The 25000-nt window shown below is 41.4% G+C and overlaps 1 protein-coding gene across 1 annotated transcript in view; it reads right to left on the bottom strand.

Moving 5' to 3' along the window:
* LOC311246989 (mothers against decapentaplegic homolog 6-like) overlaps positions 1-25000 on the bottom strand; it is a 36458-nt gene that overhangs the window by 7753 nt on the left and 3705 nt on the right. Inside the window, exons 2-3 of the mRNA XM_084337264.1 lie at positions 24903-24956; positions 23672-23758 (exon numbers count right to left, since the gene is read on the bottom strand). Of these exons, the coding sequence (XP_084193390.1) occupies positions 23672-23758; positions 24903-24956 (141 nt within the window). The remainder of the gene's footprint in view (positions 1-23671; positions 23759-24902; positions 24957-25000) is intronic.

The raw sequence follows: 25000 nt of genomic DNA, 5'->3' as shown, positions 1-25000 counted from the left end.
AATTATTTCCTCGAAATAAACATGAAACGTGGTCGCAAAGTTTCGATATATCGATTTTCCAAGCTTGGATATGAACACACGCACTAACAACCAATCGGTGAAGGAGATGGCCGACAGTGAAGGAGACCCGCGGTGCACCTCTGGGTAGAGAGGTAGGACTCTAGTAGTAAACAAGGCTGGCTAGGATAACTAGCTTGCACGGCACTATTTTATATATTTACGTGCCGAGTATGTGTGTGGAGTGAATTCTGAGGCCACGTTTATAGTAGTGTGGGGTATACAGTGGACGTCGTTTCAATATATTGGGGCGGAAGAGAGTATTTTAGGGTAATATTTAGTACATTGTCATGGAATACACCGCTTAGAAACAAGAGGCTGGCTAGGATAACTAGCTTGCACGGCACTATTTTATATATTTACGTGCCGAGTATGTGTGTGGAGTGAATTCTGAGGCCACGTTTATAGTAGTGTGGGGTATACAGTGGACGTCGTTTCAATATATTGGGGCGGAAGAGAGTATTTTAGGGTAATATTTATTAAATTGTCATGAGATACTCCGCTTGTCGGCTAACTGCTAACGTGCGCGGACTGATGACGACATCAACTCGACTCGAGACATTCGCTTAGAAACAACAGGCTGGCTAGGATAACTAGCTTGCATGGCGCGGTTTTATATATTTACGTGCCGAGTATGTGTGTGGCGTGAATTCTGAGGCCACGTTTATAGTAGTGTGGGGTATACAGTGGACGTCGTTTCAATATATTGTGGCGGAAGAGAGTATTTTAGTGTCATATTTATTAAATTGTCATGAGATACCCCGCTTGTCGGCTAACTGCTAACGTGCGCGGACTGATGACGACATTAACTCGACTCGAGACATTCGCAGCAGCATAAGAAGTTAATTAAACTTGACAGACATTATATCGACGATAATTATCGATATCGAATTATATGAAAATAATTTTATAATTTTATCGCGATAACGTTTTTGGTCATATCGCCCAGCCCTAAATAGGGATGCCCCGATCACGTTTTTTGCCACCGATACGGATCACCGATCGTCTTGAGCCATATAGGCCGATACCGATCCAATATCGATCGTTTTTGATTTAAAAAAATAATAAAAAAATGTATATAATTTATTTTTTATTTTTATAAAATATATATATTATATAATCATACTTGTAGTTGTATTATCTGCAAGACATCGCCACCACGCAACAAGTCAAAATGCTCGCTATCTGCAAACAGCTCCACTGTCTGTGTGTACTCGAGTAGCCTCCAGCTACGGCCAGGATTCTCCGGAGCTGCAGCTGGACCTATTGATCACATTCACATGTAGCCCCGAAAATAAATGAGCTAGCGTGAGCTATCATGCACTACTAGACTTGCTGGAGCATTTGTTGATATCAGGAGCTATCAGTAGCTAGCCGGCTAGATACCGTTAACAATGCCTCATGTAGTCACTGGGTCATTTAGTTTAAACAGTAACGTTAGGTAGCCAACGGCTCGGTAGATAGCCAACGTTAGCTCATGTCGCATACACTACTAGAGCAGACTGTTGCATACGGCTCCTCCTTCTCCTCCAGCCCCTCCCGCACCCATGTAAACAATGGGTGCGGGAGGGGCTGGAGGAGAAGGAGGAGCCGTATGCAAGCAGCACTGTGGAGAGAAGAGCGAGTGAGAACTCTGCAGAGAATTGGATCATGTTTTCCGTGTCATCGATCGGTTTTGACGATCGGCGAAAATAAAGCATTATCACAGATCACCGATCGCTTATTTATACTGATTATCGGCCGATAACGATCGGTGGCCGATCGATCGGGGCATCCCTAATCATAAACATCTTAGAATGAGATTAGGAGATTACCTTGTTGTTACTTTACACATGGAAGTGTAAAGTCTTTATACATAACCCTCCTAGACACACATTCACTCACAGGTTGATTTCCCAAAGAACGAGAAGCAGAATGTGGGTGTAAATAGACTGGATGCGCAAATTCGCACTAATGATGTATTTATGATTTGCACTCTGCTCTTGCTTCTCCGTGCATCCTTATCCTTGGCTTATGCGTCTGTTGAAAATCTACCTGATAGGCCCTTACACAGATACACATTTCTTCAGAGAGGTCAAAGGTCAGAGGGGGGATTGCCCTCAGTGCAGCACCCCTGGAGCAGTTTGGGATTTCACTGCCTTGCTCAAAGTCACTTCGGCAGAGATGGTAAGCACCACAGATGTGATACTAGCCACCCTCCACTCGCTAGCTCACAGTTGAAATACAGCATCCTGTCTGTGGCAGGGACTGAACCAGTGATCTCTCTGTTGCCCGTCAGTCTCTCTATCTATAGGCTCTCCTGCCACCCAGGGCTCGTGGGCCCTTCCTTTTACACAATGATTTTCTCTATAGAAGACGGAGAACAAGTCACTGCAACCAATCAATCATTTGACCAATTGTACACATGTGTTCCTAGAGCAGCCAAGGGCAACGAACACACCGCAGGGAAGTTACTGTACGTTCCAGTAAAATTCCCAGGAGAAAGTGCTTGAACATAGTTTAGAAAACCAACTCTCCTCCAAGAGGAAGAGAGAAAGCAGTCAGCCTTTCTGCTGACACTTTAACGTGTGCTGAGGTGCAACAGTGTTGCTTTACTCATATTGACATGATAGTCTCATGAGCTCCTTTCCTGGTATTATTCTTCTTCTTTTTTTCAAATGCAAAGTACCTCTATGACTGGCAATGTCACTAACTCACTCACTCGCTTGCTCATTCATTCATTCATTCATTCATTCATTCACCCATTCAGTCGTTCACTCTGCCCCTAATGGCGGCTGACAGGCATGGGACTTTGTGTCTGTTGCACAGGACGCTTATAGCTTATCCGCAACAGTAAGTTACTTCCGGGGTAGGCCTGATTGGCCCCGACAGGCACGTGACGCGCAACTTTCTCTGCCGCGCGGCACGCTCCGCGGAGCGGAGCGGCAGAGCTTGCGGAATTATGTAACCGCCCAAATCCGCCATGATTTTCATTCGGCGCTTCAGCTCACCTGGCAGAGCAGCGGTCCTGCGGTCCTGCGGTCCGTTGTTGACGAGTTCGAATCCCATCAATTTTTTTTTTTTAACATGATTTTTTTTTTAACATGTATTCTTTCGCCGGTTAAGGTTAGGCATGGTTAAGGTTAAGGTTAAGGTTAGGCATTGTTTCGGAGTTGGTTAAGGTTAGAACGGTTAAGTTTAGGCGCTGTTAAGGAGCTGGTTAAGGTTAGAGTTTGTCTTAGAGAATGGCAATATTCTTTCTATGGTTAAGGTTAGGCATGGTTAAGGTTAAGGTTAAGGTTAGGCATTGTTTCGGAGTTGGTTAAGGTTAGAACGGTTAAGTTTAGGCGCTGTTAAGGAGCTGGTTAAGGTTAGAGTTTGTGTTAGAGAATGGCAATAGACAGCCTATTTCCGCGCGACAGCTCTCAGCAGCCTCGTTGCGCGTCCTGAGTTTGCCGCGTCACGTGCCTGTCGGGGCCAATCAGGCCTACCCCGGAAGTAACTTACTGTTGCGGAACAGTTACAGGCGCACAGGACAGACACACAACATGGCAAACCAGGTCAACAATAACTCTTCAACTCTGACACAACCTATCTTTTAAAGAAACTAAATCCTTGTTCCTTATAGAGTCAAAATGAAACACTTGCATTTCCAGTGCTTTGGTTTTCTTAATTTTTACTGTTGAGTCCATTAACTTAACTCTTAACTTCCCACTTTAGAATGTCAGCTTCCGGGTCACAACAACGGCACATGAGTAAGGGTCTCACGTTATGCACGCATCCTGGATTCTACCATCGCTGATTATTCAGCTGATTATTGACCTATTGATTAGGGTCAATGATTCCGAACATTCCGAACAAACCGAATGAGCTGTCTGTGGAATGGTATACTTTCAACAATTAACATATAGATTTTTTTTTTTTTTTTTAATCTTTTTCCCCCTCCTTTTTCCTCCGATTTTCTCCCATCCCAATGTTAGTCGTTATGCCAATTCCCAATCCCCTTCCTGGTCGCTGCGCACTTACCCCCCACAGTCGGTCTGGGAGAGTGGAGGCTACCACGTGCTTCCTCCGACACACGTCCAGCCAATCAACCGCTTCTTTTCACCTGGCAGCGCGGATTCTCACTGAGAGGGCGTAGCGTGTGGAAGGATCACACTATCCCACTTAGATCCTATCCGCGCTTAGCAGGCGCCCCGACCGAACTGTAGGAGTCGCTGTTTACAACGACCCGGACCCACCCCGCCAGCTTCTCCCACCCTCTAATACTGCCAATTGTATTAGTGTGAACGGCCAGCCAAGCTGGTGACAACCCCGGAGCTGTGAGCTGGATTCGAACAGGCGAATCCAGCCGCTCCGGGGTTGGTGACGAACGCAATCTCCGTTACGCCACCTGACCGCCCCTAACATATAGATTTTAACATTATGTGAGCTTGGTTTATTGAATCATTTGTGTATGTATGTGGAGAGTTGGCAATTCCAGAAACAGTCCTCTGGGTTGTACTGAATGACCATGACCAATTATTTGTCATTGATCCATTGAGGCCAAAGGTGAAGTTGAAGGAACACCTACAAATAAAGCTGATTCATTGTTAAATAAAGCTGATTAATTATTAAATAAAGCTGATTAATGATTAAATAAAGCTGATTAACTATGCTCATAATCTCACACACATCCCAAAACAATTAACTATTTTTGTTTGTTTCAGCGTTATTCAGTTAAAGTGTTAAGATGTATGATATATCATTATTATTATCATTATTGTTATTATTATTATTATTATACAGATTCTGCCTACAAGGGAGGGAGAGAAGGAGAGAGAGAGAGAGAGAGAGAGAGAGAGAGAGAGAGAGAGAGAGAGAGAGAGAGAGAGAGAGAGAGAGAGAGAGAGAGAGAGAGAGAGAGAGAGAGAGAGAGAGAGAGAGAGAGAGAGAGAGAGAGAGAGAGAGAGAGAGAGAGAGAGAGAGAGAGAGAGAGAGAGAGAGAGGGGCTAGCTGAGACCCCTTCCCTCCTAAGCACATTCCTGGACAGTCCCTCTTCCTTGACACTTCCTCCCCTCGTCTGCCAGTAAGCCATAAGGGTCAAGCTGACAAGTCTCTCTTTGAGTCTCACATGGTGGTCATAATATATGACCCTTGAATGGACCACATTCACAGATAAATCACTTTTATTAGTGCAATAGATACATTTGTTGCACTAGAAAGAAGGAACTATAACATTCCACTAAAAGCTAATTCAGCTGAAAGAGCTGTATGGAAAAAGAAACAGCTAAATAGAAATGGCATATTGTACTTTGTGAGATCACCAGTCAACTCATTATAATTTAACTTAAACTGGACATTATTAAAAAGGATCATTATTTAAGTCTTAAAGGGATACGTATTGATATTCAAGTGGTTGTTTGGACTGAGAAGAACTATGCTTGCTTCTTTTTCTTTTTTCATTTATGTTCATACATTTGTTTGAGGATACAAAAAAGAACATATGGACACAGCACATCCTATGTAACAACAATAACCAGACAAAATTGTATTAAATACAGAGCATTTTTTTTTAAACATTAGAAAAGTATATAAAAGAGAAAAATCTAATTTTCCCAATTGTATGCTAAACGAAGATGATTTGCCTGAAATTGGTGACCATGATTCATTAATTTAGCAAAAGCAGTTTTCATAGATTTTGTATGGTTATGACCAGAAAAGCCTTCCAGTCTCACCTAATTCTTAGACTCCCTTCACATAAAAGAATCATCTGAATATCACATGAGAAAGGGAACAATTACTACAAGCAGTCATAGACACGGTCACACGGACGGCCTGACAGAAGATGAAGAGCAGTACCGGTAGTCTGTACACTCATTGGCCCCACACTGTAAAGGGTTTTTGTAAAAAATATATATATTGTCATGCATGGAAAGGCAGTTTTAGTAAGCACGGCCATGTTCAGTTGCCATCTTGCTCCTGAGACTCATGTCACTGCCAGTATACTTGTATGATGTGTGCATGACAAATAAAGGAGGAGGAGGAGAAGAAGAAGGAGGAGGAGAAGAAGAAGAAGAAGGAGGAGGAGAAGAAGAAGAAGAAGAAGAAGAAGAAGAAGAAGAAGAAGAAGAAGAAGAAGAAGAAGAAGAAGAAGAAGAAGAAGAAGAAGAAGAAGAAGAAGAAGAAGAAGAAGAAGAAGAAGAAGAAGAAGAAGAAGAAGAAGAAGAAGAAGAAGAAGAAGAAGAAGAAGAAGAAGAAGAAGAAGAAGACAGGAATACAAGATTCCATATCATGGACTGAGAAAGGAAAACATAAACATTTTAGGGATACTGGTATCGGTCCAATAGCAGGCTAAAATAGGGTATCGGTATCAGAGTACAATATCCCTAATACTAAAATCTGAAATGTGTATCATGCTAGAAATCAAGGCAAAGTGTGTTGATTGTCTAAATTTTTTTTTTTTTAATTATCTTTTCTCCCCTCCTTTTTCCTCCGATTTTTCTCCCATCCCAATGTTAGTCGTTATGCCAATTCCCAATCCCCTTCCTGGTCGCTGCGCACTTACCCCCCACAGTCGGTCTGGGCGAGTGGGATTGTCTACATTTCTAACACAAAAGCATGTTGTTACATCTCTAATGGAGAAACATTTATTATATCTCTATTATTTTGTCCAATGACACCAAACTGATAGGGCTAGTGGGTGAAAATAAAATATGTGTAGTAATATATATAATATATACAGGTGTGGGTGCAGGGCAAAACAAAACATGTGCGGGTTGGGTGCAGGTAATAATAATGTGTATGTGTATCCACAAGTGTATCTTGTCTTGCTCACTCCCTCCGTCTGTGTGTGTGCTTCGTCCTTGCACTGCTTCTGTCAGTGTTTATGCAGAGACACTATTTGATAACCGACAAGCTACAACTTGTTGTGATTCATGATTGACAAGCTACCCAGATAGCAAAGTGACATTGATTCAATGTTAAAAGTACATAAGAATCATCGTTTTGGTTGAGGTTGAAATTTTCAATTTTGAAACAACATTAAACCTACGTAGATTTCTGAAATGTAGTTCTACTTAACCTTAATCTATTTAAACTGTTGTTTCTATGTCAGTTTGCTATCTGGGTAGTAGCTTAGCTACAGGTGTCTGTGGAGCAGCCTTGCTTGCTTACGTTCGGCAGGCAGACAGCTGTTTATTGGACTGCTGGTGGTGATGTTTCTCCTGCCCCCTCTACGAGCTCCTGGAGAGGTTTCAGATGACGAGCCACAATGGTAGGTTTATTACTTTACCTTGCAATCTAATACAAATATTCACTTGAGATGTGTTAACTTGTCGGCTACGTTGGAATACACACAAATCTGAACAATTATGATGATTGGCAAAATAGCCATGTGCAGTCCTTATTTATGATTTAGCCAAGAGGATGTCCGTTAACATTTCAGTGATAAATGCAGTGTGTAGAAAATACTGATGAGGGGAAATCAGACCCATGCAGGACCCTGATCTATAAACAAAAAAAAACTAAAAACTGTCTCCCTAAGACCAAGACTTAAATCTGTGATGTCATCAAGTGGCACTTTTTAGAGTTTGTCAATTGACAATCAAATAGTGGCCGACTTTGTGGGCTCGTAGAAATTATGTTGGAGCTAAACAACCCATTTAGTTGTATTTAAAGGGGAACTATCTTACTGTTTCTTTCACTATTTGGACAATTTTACACTGTGAGTCTATGGAACACATCTGTAAGGTTTTTCTCAAACAAATGCATTGTTTTATATTTCTCAAAAGAGTACTCAAAAGCAGCATTTTTCCACTTCAAGATTTCAAGCTGTTTTGGCCTGGCTCTGCCCATACTCGCAAATCGCTTTCAGTGACAGTCACCAACTACCAACCCCTCGCGCGAACACGCATCAGGTCATACAACGATAAAGCGGACAGAAATGCTGGAATATTTTGATTATATTTAAAAGGCTGAAGTGGAGTTTCGAAGCTGTAAGCTGAATACAAGTCATAGGAACACCCACTTATTCCCCCTTCCTACTGTATAAGACATAGGAAAACACAGAAACGCTACAGTAATAGTAACGTTAATACACTATTGACACATGTGCAGACAGTTGACAGTTGCTGAGTAATGATTTGACAACTTCTGTCCATAATAAATATAACCGACAGTGAATCAATGGCCAATGGCTCAGCTTCAACTCCCATATGAAATGCACGCACACACACGGAAGAGTACCGTAATACACAAATGGATGAATGAACGAGGTCCTACTGCTAATTAACTAATTACGACGCACTGTATGTACTTACTGATTCGATGCTTTCTTTCGTTCCCGAAGACTTGGTACAGGCTAGCTCCCTTCTTTAGCAACAGCCAGGAAATCACGGCAGCATTATCCTTTGTCTTTGCAAAAATCCAAAAACGAACTTGGCCCATTGCTTGTGGAGCACGATATCCTCTGCCGGTTTGACTATAATATTTTTATGATTTACCAGAAGTGCTGAGTTCAATGTAGTCTGGTGAAAACGCACGTTATCATCCATAAGTGTGATTGTTTTGTCCTCTTCTAATAGTCTCCACAAGTCGCGATCGCCATAGCTCACAAACTTGGCCCATTGATGACGGATCACGACATCATCAGGGAATGAATGCAAGGACATATTCGCTGCTTGGCAGTCAGGAACAGCACAACGTATCTTGCCCGTTTTGCTCATAATGTTTTTAAATGCTAACCCAATGCTAACTCACTATTAAACTTCAATTCCATGCATTTGCTTGTGTACTGCAATAAATAATGTTTGAGTGTGTTCACCTGCGGTGGCTGGCAGCTAGCAACAAACATAGAATAAAAACATAGCGTTATTATGCAGATGAGAAACTTTTGACGTCAAAGGTACGCTAAATTTCAGATGACTCACTTGAGTGAGGGACAATATTGTGAGATGAGAATTGGAAGAATGCGCCAAAATGAGAATTAGAGACATAGATCCTATTAATATAAGCCCACATAGCTAGAAAATAATGCTAAACACTGGAAAAGGCCATTTATAAGTAGGGATGGGAATTGATACGATTTTATTGATACGATTCCATTATAGATTCTGATTATCGATCCGATTCTTTATCGATTCCCTTATCGATTCCTGATAAATGTATCGTTTAAATAAATAAATTGGAAATGCAACAGAACTAAGCTGGTTAGAATAACAACATGCAACTTCACATTTCTGATTGTCATTTATTGTTGAGCCCCCAGCAAAATGGTCATAATTTCGAGCCCTTACAAATTTAGTGCTTGGTGACACTCGTTAACCTTTTCCTGAGTCAGTTTACCCCACTGTGCTAGCGTGAAAGGATTTTCCTGAGGTGCGCGAGAACCACTAGCTGCAGCCTCAGTCTATTGTGATCATCTAAAATGGATGAAATGGGAGAATATTTATACAGTGAAAGCATTCGTTTTCATTTAGGTTTTCCTAGTCAAGGAATCAAATAGTCTGCTATGGCTGCATGCGTAGCGCTAACGTTATTGTTTTAAAATGCACAACTGTCGAAAAAACATGGCATCGATAAGAGGAATCGATAGTCACGGAGGCATGCGATTCCAGGAATCGGACAATTAGGAACCGGTTCCCAACCGGTTCCGGTTCTCGATTCCCATCCCTATTTATAAGATAGTTCCCCTTTAAATGTAGGAGGTACATCTCTGAATCAGAAAATGTACCCAGTAGAATCACCATGGGTGTCATAGAGTCCTAGCAGTATAGTTCCAGTCTACTATGGAGCAGCTCCAGGATTTGTCTCCTGATGACATCATCACTAGAGTCTTTCTGGTGTTCAGCTTAAGGAGATTTGTTCATATTCACAAATTAAAACTGCCTACAGTATTATATAAATAACATCTGAATTTTATTTTAGGGTAGATTCTGCCTTTAAGCATGTCCGCTTGCTAGTGTAGTGCGTCTTGAGTAGCATCTCTCTACGTGGATAATGACAACATAGATGCGGACATGCACACACATACAAACCTCTGCACACACGCACAACACACACACACACACACACACACACACACACACACACACACACACACACACACACACACACACACACACACACACACACACACACATACAAATTTTCAAATGCACATCAACAGGTGTGCCCTCCTCCTCTCACCACCTATGCACACACACAGTCACAGACTCTCTCTCTCTTTTTTCTTCTCTCTCTCTTTCGCTCTATCACCCTCTCTCTTTTTCTCTCAATCAACACAGCAACATGTTACAATTTCCCAAAACAAGGCAAACAGCACAATCCTGACTTTCAACTGAGCGTTGCACTCACTAAAAGCACACAGTCCATGTGACAATTTCCAACAATTCAAGTCAGAGGCTGTCGACATCTGCAAAGAATCTTTAGGTTCTGCAGCATGGCAGGGTTCCATTAGAGGCCAAATTGCGAGTTGGCAAAAACTCTGAGGGAACAACGCAAAGCCACAGCCAGTCCTGTAATTTAAACCTTATTTTAAATTGTGACGGCCTGACAACATGAACTGAGAGAGAGAGAGAGAGAGAGAGAGAGAGAGAGAGAGAGAGAGAGAGAGAGAGAGAGAGAGAGAGAGAGAGAGAAATGGAGAGTGGAGGGAAAGGGGGGGAGAAAGAGAGAGGGCAAGCAAAGGAGGGAGAGAGCAAAGGAGAGAAAGAGAGAGAGCGGGGGAGCAATGTAGAGAGGGAGACACACAGAAAGAGAGAGATAAAGCACCCAAGACAAGGGAACAAGAAAAACACATGCAGAGAGAAAGAGCAACATAGAAGAAGAGAGAGAAAGAGGGAAAGTACAGCAGATACAGAGGTTAATGCACCGTGACACACCGCTCCATGTCCTGCGACAACAGGATTCCTAGTAATAGCTTCCTAGCGTCCCAAGACGTCCCAGCGTCCCTGGCTAGGAGCGGCCGTAGGTCGCCTGCCAAAGCAATTCCACAAACTTACCAATGTCACTTGTAACTGGAGCGTTTGGAATCATTAAAGTGTGGCACCATTTGGGGAATTTATCTTGCAATGTTTTTCCATTGCTTCAAGTAATTACCTAAAAACAATTTCAAAAGTATTTTTTTTTTAAAACAACAATGTAAACAGAGGTAAGTAACAAATGCCATGGACACAAGTACTGAGAAGTTCCATCTAGATAACTCGAGCTGGTTATGGTTTGAGTAACATTTCAGATGTGATAAGGTACCACTCATCTTCTTCAATTGTCAAAATATCAGAAGATTCCCTTTTTCCATTTGTGGTGGTCACTGTCAGTAGAGCCCTATGTCTTGTGGAAGAATGGATTTCAAGTATAAAATTCGAATTCAAACAGAAACATGAAATGACACCAGATTTGAAGGGTTTGTGAGGAAAACAGTCAAATATTCAGTTTTTGTGAGGAGGTAAGTGGGGAACCTTTTCTCTTTCTGGTGTATGAAATGTTACGGACTAGTTTAAGATCGACTTCGATAAAATTGGATCTTCTAAATACTAAACACACATTTCGAGAGCATTGTGGTTCGTCTCTATCATTTACTCTCATCTGACAAATTAGTTCAAATGAGGCTATGAGAAATCCAATGTCATGTCATAGAAATAGAAGACCATAATCTATATTCTCCAAAATATTATTCTAAGTAATATTAGCCACAAAAAAAAGATTCATTGATCAGTGCTCACAATGATCAATGAATGGTGTACTTGATAAAACAATTCATATAAGATATGTCAACATACATTGATATAGCCAATTGCATGATTACAGGCAATTTTGACTCTAAACTTGACTCTAACTTTTAATCCAGGAAAAACAAAACCAACAAGCCTGTAAATAGGGGGGTAGAAAATAAATATATATGAAAAGAATTCTAGTGGAAATCTTAGGGCCTTAAGTAAACCATTCTAGTATGTCCGCTTGGCTGCACGCTCTACTTGTAGTGAAAAAGAGCCGTGATGGAAAATATTTGAGGAAATGGCAAATGGTTAATGGGCCGGCACTTGATGTTGAATTCCATAGTCTAATGTGTCTCAGTCAGGCATAAGAGCAAGTGTTGTACGCGTGCCAGCAAATAGACTGTGGGTTCAGGTCACTGAGAGGACCCTTCCAGACTGAGACAAATAGATTTGCACTGTATGTGCTAGTAAACAGAATGTTTTTCTGTTTTCATGTAATTTTTTCCTCTTCTCAGACTTCGAGTAACTAGGGATACAACAGTGGATTTTGATGGTATGATTATAGTCTATAGACATGAAGAATTATCAAAGTATTGTGATTATTGTGCTGTAATTTATTTTGTAACATTGTGGCATTTTATGCTTTTATGTTTCATTTGAACTTTTGTTGTTGTTGTTGCTAAACATGAATTTAAAACTAAATATGATTTTAAAGATTTTACATTTTTAATCATATTTAATAGTGAAATCAGTTGATTTTTCGGATGCCTTCTATGGACTATCTGACTACCTGGCAAACCTAGTTGTCTGTTTGGATGGTTTATCAATGTCCACTGCTTAATAAAACTATGATCCAAACCCTAACCAGTGGTTTCAAAGTGATCAAGATCCTCAGTAGATCATCTACCTAACTTTGTCCATCCCAGTCAATCTGGAGAGTGGAGCCCTCCTCACAACCTCACCCATACTGAAACTGTAAGGTGTGGTTTCAAAGAAGTGCTGTGGTGTGGAGACGGTCATTAGATCTGCAAAACGTCAAGAATGTGCACTCAGCTCCGACTTTATTAAGTATTAGCAAAGATATGTTCAAACACGCACCGGCCGTCACTCTCTACAGCCCACCCCCCTTTACTCTGAGACCCTACCTAGTACCTACCCCCACCACCAACACCACCTTTCCAACTCCCCAACATTCCTAGGCTGTGCCCCATCAGTCAAAGGGCCAATTCATGGGGTTGATGCTGCAGTGAGTGCAGACAGGGCTCAGAAACAGGATGTTTGGCTGATACCTTGCACCGCTTAAACAAACAAGCCGCCAAAATATGATTACATGGGGTAGAGAGGAAGTGGCACGCTCATTTTTTATTTCATAACTCTCGCACCACTAACATCCAGTCTGAAGAGGATGGGCTTGATTCTGGACTTGATCACATCTAACAAATATGGGTCTCTGGGATAAAATCCTATCAAATGGGGGGTCCGCAGTCTAATGTGTATCAAAAGGGGGGTCCTTGACATAAGAAAGGTTGAGAACCAGTTTGATGTCAAATCAATATTGCTACAGTATTGCTGCTGTAGAAGTCACTGCAGAGTGGCATTTGGAAAACAGGTTTTTGGTCCATTTTGTTTTGAAAGGAACAACATAAGGCTATCAAATCAATCAATCAAATCCTTTATTTAACCAGATAAGCATCATTGAGATTAAAATCTCTTTTTCAAGAGCGATCTGGCCAAGCAAGGCAGCAGCAAGTTTCAACATAAAAAGAACATCACAATAAAATACAGATAAAACATTGATTGATTGATTGATTGAAAATTGTATTAACAGATTGCAGAATGGGTACAATACAGTACAGCTCAATACACACAATTGTTAAGGGGACCAGAGAAAGACTTTCGTCTTGTTTACATCAGGGTCCCCCATTTTCAATTCATCATAACATATATGACATACATGACATACAGATAGACAGTACTGCTACATCTAGACATTTATGACATACCAGATCTACAAATTTCAGGCAAGTTATCAAACAGGCAAGTTATCAAGCACAGTTGCACTGTCCGAGGGAACTGAATTCGTAGGATTTTAATGGCTTTAAATTCTCAGAGGGTGACCAGTCCTGGTAATTTTAGGTCCTCCTGTATCTTGTTCCAGGATGAAGGAGCAGCATATTTAAATGCCCTTTTTCCCAATTCAGTTCTCATATAGGCGCGTCTATTAGGCCAGGGGGTCTATGCCTACCCAAAATATTATGCTGGGAATTTTGAAATGTATATATTATGTGCGCAGGCTGCTGGCTATTGTGTGTGTCTTGTGCTGCAGCCCACTGGCCGAGGTGTCAACGACGAAGGTGTCAATCGGTGGCAGCGTTTAACATTCCAGATACAGGCAGTAACCAATCACGCATAGGCTCAGGTTAAATAATGTAGCCAATCACATCATTCACATGATCCCACAGCGTGTATATTTCCCCAACGCAGTTTCACTTCCGCGTTCGGTTTTCTGCGTTCTGAATCTCCACCCGCCGATCCTTTGTAGCGAGGAAGTTAATCATATTGGATGCCTTCATTTGAACAATTAATTTGCACTATATGAAATGAGTGGGGCTCGCTGTAGTAGCCTAGTGGGTGTATTGTATGAAATCAGAACCTGGACAGCACCGTTTGCGTGCAAGCAAAAAAGAAAAAGGAAATATTTTGCGCCCTCCGCGCGAGTCCCATCCCATCTATAGCCTACCCTAATGTCCAGCTCACCCGCCGCCTATGCATATATAGGGAACATCCAGTTTTAGAGCAGCTTGAGAACGAAGGGCATACTTGTATTGCTTAGTGCACAGAAGCATGCTTAGGTACGAAGGAACCAGCTTAAGCAGAGCTTTGTGCACAAGAGAGCCATCGAGAAAATCGCCGTACTTGTAGAGATGGGTAACTTGCAATGGCATATAGTAGGGGTGGGAATCGCCAGAGACCTCACGATACGATACTATCGCGATACTTGCGTCACGATACGATCGTATTTTTTATGAATAATTAAATATCGATACTTGGCGTCCCTGTATCGATACAGTATCGCCACGCAAAGTATCGCGATACTACTACGTATCGATTTTCCCCCCCACCCCTAGCATATAGGGTGCAATGGTGCACTCGATTGCCACATCCCGTGACAAAGCGTAAGGCAGAATGGTACACAGTATCCAGCTTTTTAAGGTACTGATCAGGTGCATACATGTAAAGTCACCATAATCGAGTAGTGGTAAGAAGGTGGTCGAGATCAGGTGACTTCTCACTTTAAGTGAAAAACAGGACCTGTTTCTGAAAAAGAAGCAGAGTTTAAGCTTCAGCTTCGACACAAGTTTATCTATGTGAGATTTAAACCGTAAGGTTCTGCCTGTCGCTTATCAATGACTCGTTTTCCAGTCAACATTGTCGAAGCGGGGCGGCTAGGTGGTGCAGTGGGCAAGGCGCTCACCACCAATGCAGGAGACGCTGGGTTCGAGCCCAGCTCTCCGCATTGCTATCAGCTTGGCTGGTCGTTTATACTAATACAATTGGCAGTATTAGGGGGTGGGAAGCTGATGGGTGGGGATCGGACGTTGTGGACAGCGACTCCTACAGGTCGGTTGGTGCGCCTGCGCAGCAGAATCAGGAAGCGACGGGGGCGGCGTGCCCTCCAAACGCAGACCCCCGACGCTGAGAGATTGCGCTGTGCAGGTGAAAAGATGCGACTGCTGCTTCCTCGAGTACCGGAGGGGACACGTGATGTAAGGCTTAGTCCACATTGCAGCCGGCTTGTGGGAGGCATGGCCTAACAGCGTTCGAGACAGGGGAGGGTAGAATTGGACGATACGAAATTGGGATGGGAGAAAAATAGAAAATGGGAGAAAAAGTAGATAAAAAAAAAACATTGTCGAAGCGGATTGTTTTTTTATCGGTTCATTTTCATTTTATAGCATTTTGAAAAGCCCTCGTTTTCAAGGAAAATATAAATATTCCATGATAATCGCCCTTTACTGGAATATTCTAGAATACACAAAAACGTTGTAATTTTTCGGCCTATTTATGAATCGTTTTCAAATAAACGCTAGATTATCAATAGTATATGTGTACGTATGCACGCTATATAGGCAAAGCGATCGCCCACACACACACACACACACACACATAGGGCGAACGCTGAGATCTCAGCGAATACAACTCTGATTATCCCAAGACTTGTAAAATAGATTCCTTACCTCAGATCAAATGTTCTCCAAAAAGATCATTCCAATTCCTGATCGCCATTCCAAAAATCGATTGCTTTTATTGATCCAACGCTACATACTGTACATATGTATTCCATGCTGTTCTGAGGCTCCACAATGAATCCGATCGGCTCGGGTTACATGCCTGAGAAGTAAAATGTGGATTCCGGATTTTTCTTTTCTCATCCATTTTCATCGAGTCCATTCCAAAAGGGTGCATTACCATCTGGGAGACGATAGGGGGCGGTTTTTCACATCTGAGCTCCTACAGGGGCTGCATACCAACGGGAGACTCGGTTGATGAAATATGAATTCAGATCGCTAATAAAAAAAATTATATGACGTTTTGGGCATTCAAAGTGTTAACCCCATGTAAACACTCACCTTGTTTGTAGAGCTAAACCTATATTTTATATTATAGCTATGGGTCTAATAACACCGTCGATTGTCAGTGAGTTGCTTCTGGTCAACGTGCAAAAAACAGATAATTTTTTCATCTGTATATTTCCGTTTTATACCGTTTTGAATATGAATATAGTTTGGGTGCTTCTAAGTAATCCCCGGAAAAAGACGCGAAAATAGCGTTTTAGTGGAATCCACTTATCACGTTGTAATTTTTCGCCTGATTATCGAATCTTCCTGAAATCAACGCTAGATTATCGTTATTATCCTTCCTCATGCACCCATACAATGTGGTTTAGAGCGGTGCTTTGCTTTATTTTTGTCCATGTGCTTTCTTTTTTGTTATATCCTGAAACATGGAGGCTGGAGCACCCAACTCTCCATTCTTTTTTGCCCTTTAAAATAGTTGTGCAAGTAAACATTGTTATTTTTGGTAAAACTTGTCCGCCATTTTGCAATCAAGGTCTACCGGGAAAACTAGCCATATTTTCCTGTGACTGCTTAGGCCTTAGGGCAAGTCAATTGGGCTTGATTGTAATAGGGCCCCTATTGTAAAGTGTGTTCTGCATTGTTTTTACAGAATAAGGGGTTGTCTCTGAGACCATGTTAAATATGTACATAGTGCAGTTTCTGGAGTACAGCTGTGACAAGAACCCTCCCTATTGAAACAAGCCATTCAGAATTACAGCCACAATCTACACAGTTAATAACATGCATGTTTGTGCGTGTGGAGAGATCTAGGAAAGATTTACAAGATGGTGGCTTGCTAGTAAACCTTCTCTTTTCTACCTAAAGTTGAAAAAGATTTTAAAGTAAGTTTGATATGATATTGCTGTATTCTTCAGTCATATTTGCAATGTCTAGTTTGACAGTTTGGTCAGAATATATTTCGACAGCACAGGCTTGTTGTGCACCATTGATAGATGTACAATAATATTGGTAATAATAATAATATACTATACATGCATTACAATTAGGGATGTCCGATATTATCGGCCTACCGATATTATCGGCCGATATCGGCATTCAAATGTGATATCTGAAAATATCGGTATCAGTTTTTTTTTTTTTTTTACATTTCTAGAACCTTTATTTACCCAGGCAAGCAAGTAAGAACAAATTCTGATTTTATTTATTGTCAAAAGTATGCATAATGTTGTGTTAATTCCACAACAAGAGATATATGTTAATTACCTGAAATTATTCCATTTTTTGGGGGGGGGAAACCCTGCATATATCGGTTGATATCGGTATCGGAAATTAAGAGTTGGACAATATCGGTATATCGGTATCGGTAAAAAAGCCAATATCGAGCATCCCTAATTACAATTAATACAAAGAGATGTTGGGGGGAAACAGACAGCAGATGTTAAAAATGCAACAGCTGTAAATTAGCTTACTGTTACACAGCAACCCTGTGAAGAAAAAGGCTGAACTATGCCTTTACTTCAATTTGACACACCACATCCCAGGTAGTGGTTTGTATGTGTGTGTTTGTGTGTGTGTGTGTGTGTGTGTGTGTGTGTGTGTGTGTGTGTGTGTGTGTGTGTGTGTGTGTGTGTGTGTGTGTGTGTGTGTGTGTGTGTGTGTGTGTGTGTGTGTGTGTGTGTGTGTGTGTGTCTTTGCCCTAGTAGAACCCCTATGTGAGCCCTCTGAGCTGATCTTATCTCCCTTCTGAGTCAGACAGAAATTCCTCTCTCCCTCTTGCATACACACACATGCACATACACACAATATCTCCCCCTCTCTTTCTCTCTCTCTCTCTCTCTCTCTCTCTCTCTCTCTCTCTCTCTCTCTCTCTCTCTCTCTCTCTCTCTCTCTCTCTCTCTCTCTCTCTCTCTCTCTCTCTCTCTATCTCTCACACACACACACACAAATAGCTGTCTCCTTTCCCATAGGGGAGAGCTTAATGATAAGCAGCGCAATGTGATGTTTGGTTGGAGCCACCTAGAAAGCCAACTTCTCTATAGGCTTCCTAAGCTTCCAGTTGATATTTCCATTTCCAAAGGAAGGACGTTTGCTGCGGTTTCAAGGGGAATGTTAACTGATTGAGTGATAAAAGTGTCCAGGGCAAAGGTATGCATGCAGTGCACCACACCCACCCAGACACAGTGTTTTCTAAGCTAGGGTATAGAGTTAGATTGGAACGAATACATGATGAAAATGGTAGTAGGACCAGAGGAAAATATTGGGTGGAATCTATATTGAATCATTTAATTTGAAAGATCTGATATTGATTTGAGTTTTCTGCTGAACTTTTACAGAAGCTCAGTTGATCAAATTACATCTTTTGACAACAATGGCATGTGCTGGCCTCCCTGAAACCAAGTCTAAATGAATCAGAACCTTGTGAATCCAGATTGAATCGGGTAATCAGTGCCGATACCCAGCCCTTGATGCTAGAATCCCAAGACTACATGTTCAATAAATGTATTATAATATTAGAGAGTTTTTGCATTCGTGCAAATTGATAATTGGTAAACAAAGATTCGTCCACATAATTGAAAGGTAACTATCAAGGTTGGATTTGAATGTACTTCTTTTGAACGCCAATTGATTATTCACACGGTGGTCGTTTTGCTCTTATGTCATGCTCAGGTTGGGCTCCTTTCCACCCTGTTCCCTGGAATTAAATTCTACAAAAATCACAGCATGTCTGACTCTATAAGAGTACATTTGACCCAAAGACACGCGCAGCTATACTCTTCTAGTCTAATATACACAGTCAATCATCTCTCCGAATTTGATAAAGATTAGGACTGGCTACATTTTCACCTACATTTTTTCCTATCATTCTCCCAGCTGAAGGTAGAAAGGCAGTACTTGGCACATCACAGTGGCCACAAGCTACATGTAGGCCAATCTCCACGCACAGTTTGTTGCTGCCTCTGTGTAGCCAAGTCTCATTCCACCTCCTACCCTCCGAGCCAGAGCTCCAACTCTCAGCTCCAGTGCTCTCATGTGGGGGTGGGGGAGGGAAGGACCACACACACACACGCACACGCACACACACATGCACACGCACGCACACACACACAAACACACGCACACACACACACACACACACACACACACAAGCACACAGACACACGCACACACACACACATGCACCCTCGTAAGTAAACTGATCTTTGTATTTAAACGTACATCCCCCAGCAGACAATAGGTGAACCCTCCGTTCTTATACCCGGGTCTCACACTAAGTGCAGACAGAAAGCAACTTGATCAACCAGCCATCGGAGGTCCATTCACTTTCTAGAGAGCTGAGCGACCTGGGAAACCAGGATGATCTTATGATGGTCCACTAGTCCGTCAGGTAAAGTAGTGCCACTGCTGGACCGTCCATCAACAGCCATCAGATTTCTGGGTTTCCCCCAATTTCCATAGCAACGCGACAATAGTTCCTCAAATAAATATTTTGCCTGCAGTGACCAAAATTGAGACAATGTCTTCATCATTCTCGTCAAAGCGGAAGATGAGTTGACGTCAACCTTTTAAAGTTTCCCAGTGCTCTACAACTTTTATTTGAAAAACATACAGAAATGGACTACCTTGGTGTAAACGTTTGTTAACTCCACTGAAACTACAGCAAAGCTGCAATCGGAGCCTCTTGCACCACCAAAAATATATCAGAATACAGCAGTCCGTCAATTTACTTGCTGTATATGTGAACACTGCCAGGAACAGCTCCAGATTACATCCTACCTTAACATTTGATTGACTCACAGCTGTGTCTGAATTGACTCTTGGATGAACTTAAAGCCTATCTTCCACTTCCATCAAACAGTGCCCTTATGTAGTCAGCAACTGTTGACCAGGTCACATTCCTAGTTAATGTACCGGGGTGGATTCAATACACAGTGTACAATGCAAGCTCACGTTGATACTATCAGTGCGAGTTTGAGAAAATGACTGGCATTTCAACAACAAGGACTCACAGTGTCATAAATACAAAGCATATATGTGTGCCGCCACTAGGGGCAGAGCGGCTAACCGTTCGAGAGAGTGAGTTACTGATTGAGTGAGTTAGTGACATCGCCGGTCGTTAATAAATAAACTATAGTCAAACCTATAGTGTTCCTATAGAGAACACAGAAATACTGTATAGAACATAATATTTTTGTAGTGGAATATTATAGAAATGGATGGTGAATCACTATAGTATTTCTGTGGTCTTATGCTATGTTTTAATTCTATGCTTCTATAGTGATTTAGTATATTATTTCTATAGTAGGCAGCACATTCTTGCTTAAGATATATAAATAAAGTACTAATCAACCACAGGAAAAAACATAAGTGGCCATAAGTAATATATTTACGTATTGTATCCGCAACGTACATATAACAAATATATATATTACATATCCAAACAATGTAAAAAAAATTATACATCAATATACTATAGCCTACATAGCTGCCTGTTCCAACTATACTATAGCCTACATAGCTGCCTGTTCCCACTATACTATAGCCTACATAGCTGCCTGTTCCAACTATACTATAGCCCTACATAGCTGCCTGTTCCAACTATACTATAGCTGCCTGTTCCAACTATACTATAACCTACATAGCTGCCTGTTCCAACTATACTATAGCCTACATAGCTGCCTGTTCCAACTATACTATAACCTACATAGCTGCCTGTTCCAACTATACTATAGCCTACATAGCTGCCTGTTCCAACTATACTATAACCTACATAGCTGCCTGTTCCAACTATACTATAGCTGCCTGTTCCAACTATACTATAGCTGCCTGTTCCAACTATACTATAGCCTACATAGCTGCCTGTTCCAACTATACTATAACCTACATAGCTGCCTGTTCCAACTATACTATAGCTGCCTGTTCCAACTATACTATAACCTACATAGCTGCCTGTTCCAACTATACTATAACCTACATAGCTGCCTGTTCCAACTATACTATAGCCTACATAGCTGCCTGTTCCAACTATACCATAGCTGCCTGTTCCAACTATACTATAGCCTACATAGCTGCCTGTTCCAACTATACTATAGCCTACATAGCTGCCTGTTCCAACTATACTATAGCTGCCTGTCCCAACTATACTATAGCCTACATAGCTGCCTGTTCGCCTTTCAACACTCTCCATGAATGGAGCCTGGGAGGATTGATGAAGTAGGCTTGCGGCCTCTCTCAACACTACAAGGACCCCCACCTCCTCAGCACGTAAACAAACAAGGGTCCAGTTTCATAATCTGGAGGGGACAGTTTCATATCCAACCCCCCAACCTGCTTCTCTCTCTCTCCCTCTTGCATATTACACAAACACGCACATACACACAATCTCTCTCTCTTTTCTCACATCTCTCCATCAGAACTGCTTGACTTTCCCTGAAAATGCCAGCCCCCTTCCACTGTTCAACTGGCGAGAGGAATGGAGGGATTTGAGGGAAGAGAAGAGGGAAAGAGGGGGATGGGTGACTAGAGAGACAGAGGGGGAGTGGGAGCATGTACAGGGATCTTGTTGCACTTTCATCCCAACAAAAAGTTTGCCATAAAGAAGTACAGAGAAAGAGAGCAAAAGACAGAGACAGAGAGAGAAAGAGATAGAGACAGACAGAGAGAGAAACAGAAAGAGAGAGAGAGAGAGAGAGAGAGAGAGAGAGAGAGAGAGAGAGAGAGAGAGAGAGAGAGAGAGAGAGAGAGAGAGAGACACCCCCAACAGACCACACTCTGTAGTTGTCTTAATAGCCAACATCATCAAAATGCACAGTTTGACCATTTATGGAGACATTCAGAGCCAATCTCCCTTATGCTAGATGTGTGTGTGTGTGTGTGTGTGTGTGTGTGTGTGTGTGTGTGTGTGTGTGTGTGTGTGTGTGTGTGTGTGTGTGTGTGTGTGTGTGTGTGTGTGTGTGTGTGTGTGTGTGTGTGTGTGTGTGTGTGTATTCTTTACTTTAAAACACAAAGCAGCACATGGCCTCAAGATTTCCTCATGGATATTCACAGTGTGTGTGCCATCATATTCACAGTCTGGTTGTTATCTTCTTATATCCAGCACCCAAACAATTGTGAATCCTCTGTAAAATACTCAACATTTATAACTTGCAAAACTTTGGAAATCATTTTGGAATGGTCATTGGTCTAAAATACCAGTTTATTCGGGGCCCTCTTCTTACATGGAGTACACACTGACCAAGCAAGAAATGTATGACGTTTGAATTAAATGAAAGAGTAGGTAAAGCACACCACAGTCTTTATGGGGTGCTGGTGCTGGCAGCGAGATTCAAATAAGAAGGAATACCGCACACTCAAAGTAGCTCCATTTAGGTTCCCAAAAACACACAGTTTTCCGCTACCGACTTAAACTTTTTCAATCAATATCTGAACAAAGAAGAAACTGTCTACTATGTACTATGCTAATATGTCTATACTACTATGTATGTACTATGCTACTATGTCTATACTACTATGTACTATGCCTATACTACTATGTACTATGCTACTATGTCTATACTACTATGTACTATGCTACTATGTCTATACTACTATGTACTATGCTACTATGCCTATACTACTATGTACTATGCTACTATGTCTATACTACTATGTACTATGCTACTATGCCTATACTACTATGTACTATGCTACTATGCCTATACTACTATGTACTATGCTACTATGCCTATACTACTATGTACTATGCTACTACTGTATGTCTATACTACTATGTACTATGCTACTATGTCTATACTACTATGTACTATGGTAATATGTCTATTTTTCTATACTACTACCTACTATGCTAATATTCAGATACTACTATGCGCTCCCAAGTGAATAACTCAAATTTGGCACTGCTAGACAATACCACTTACCCTTAGCTGCCAGAGATGTACTCTTCCTGCTGACTTGTTGTACACAATTTGTAAGTCACTTTGGATAAAAGCAAAATGTAAAATGTAAATGTTCTTTAATCACCAACAATTCGACAGTGAACTGTCTTACCCATACCCGTATACGGTTCACTGTCGAAACATTGGCGATGTAAGAACCTAAATGGAGCTACATTGAGTGTGCAGTATTCCTTCTTATTTGACATTTAATCCAAACCAATACCCATACTGTTATAATTCAATTAAAATAACTTCTGTCCCGCTCCCCTTAGTAACTGACTTGGTTGCAGAAACACTTTCTAAAAAACAAACAAAAAACAAAGACTTCCCTTTATCACGTCATACTAGATAAACTATGTGGTGACAAACGCAGCAATAAGTTATAGTCAGTACAGGTGGTGAAACAGTGATAATGTATGAAACTCACCTCTGTAGTCTCTTGGTGTAACGGGTGGAGAGTTGGGGAAGTGGGGGGCCACAGTTTCAGTGTAAGACAGTGTTGAGTCTGACAAATCTAGAAAAAGCACACAACAGACAGCGTGACACGACAGCAGCTAGTATTTTCCTCTTCTGGATTTGTGTAATCCCTAGTCGAACCTTAAAGGAACACACCAACATTTTGGGAAATTAGTTTACCATCTTCTCCAGAGAGAAGCACAATGAATGGAAGCGGACATGTACAGGTAGCCTACGCATTGTCCAACTAACACATCTCCCGAAGGCTACCCGTACATGTCCCCTTCCATTCATTGTGCTAAGCTAGGCTAACATGCAGCCAGATAGCTTTCTACTGAACACACAGAGAGGAAACTGGTATCTATCTTATTTTCTCTCTCTGGAGAAAACTATAATAAGCTAATTTCCCAAAATATTGGCGTGTTCTTTTAAGTCTATTGCATGGGGAACCATACATGGATTCTACTGGTTAGCCTTGGCCAAGGAACATATCAGACATACTAGGACTTATGCAGGGCTATAATTGATCATTTATCGTCTTGTTTCAATGGCATTGATAAAATTGCTATATCGAGATATCGTGATACACAATTCCATTGTCTGAATTGATCATGACGAGCATATTAACTTGAATTTCACACAAAATCTGATCTGAAATATTTGAGGGAATGGACATTTGAAAATTGCAGTTTTGATTTTCATGTCACACTTTACATCACCATGCAGTTCAATGAGATTAACGTCAACTGGATTACATAACCCCTGGTTTCACATGAGCATATAATATATCGATAGAGAAAATGTATATCTTTTTGTGATATTTCTTCCATATAAAAAAGAAACACAGAAACACATCTGAGCCACAGCACCACTGTAAGACACCTGTATTTGACCCAGAGCCTCCCACATCTACCAGTCAGCCAAGGAAGCAATCCCAAGGGAGATATTGGGCTTACAATGCTTCAGGCAGGACTACTCTGCTACATTTGAACTAGATATAATGTAACTCCGCCAAAATAGTCCTTGATAAAGGTCAACACTGGTAAAACATGCGGATTCCAGGTTTCATGAGACATGAAGTACAAGCAGCTTCTAAACAGCATTATTGTAATAGCTGCAGCTCTGACACTGTGGTGCTGGGTAGTGGTACATTCTTTATTTACTCATTTGCCAATGTCTCATTCATGGTTGATAATACTCACCCAGTGGCTTATGTTCATCTGAGGGGGACACTGAGTATGGGGGAGGAGGTGATTCTGTGTGTGAGATAACATATTCATGGTAAATGATGGGGTAGTCA

Source organism: Notolepis coatsorum (assembly GCF_963971535.1).
Source record: "Notolepis coatsorum genome assembly, chromosome: 20".
NCBI lineage: Eukaryota > Metazoa > Chordata > Actinopteri > Aulopiformes > Paralepididae > Notolepis > Notolepis coatsorum.
The sequence above is the reverse complement of the archived record's forward strand: the minus strand, read 5'-3'. Positions and strand labels throughout refer to the sequence as shown.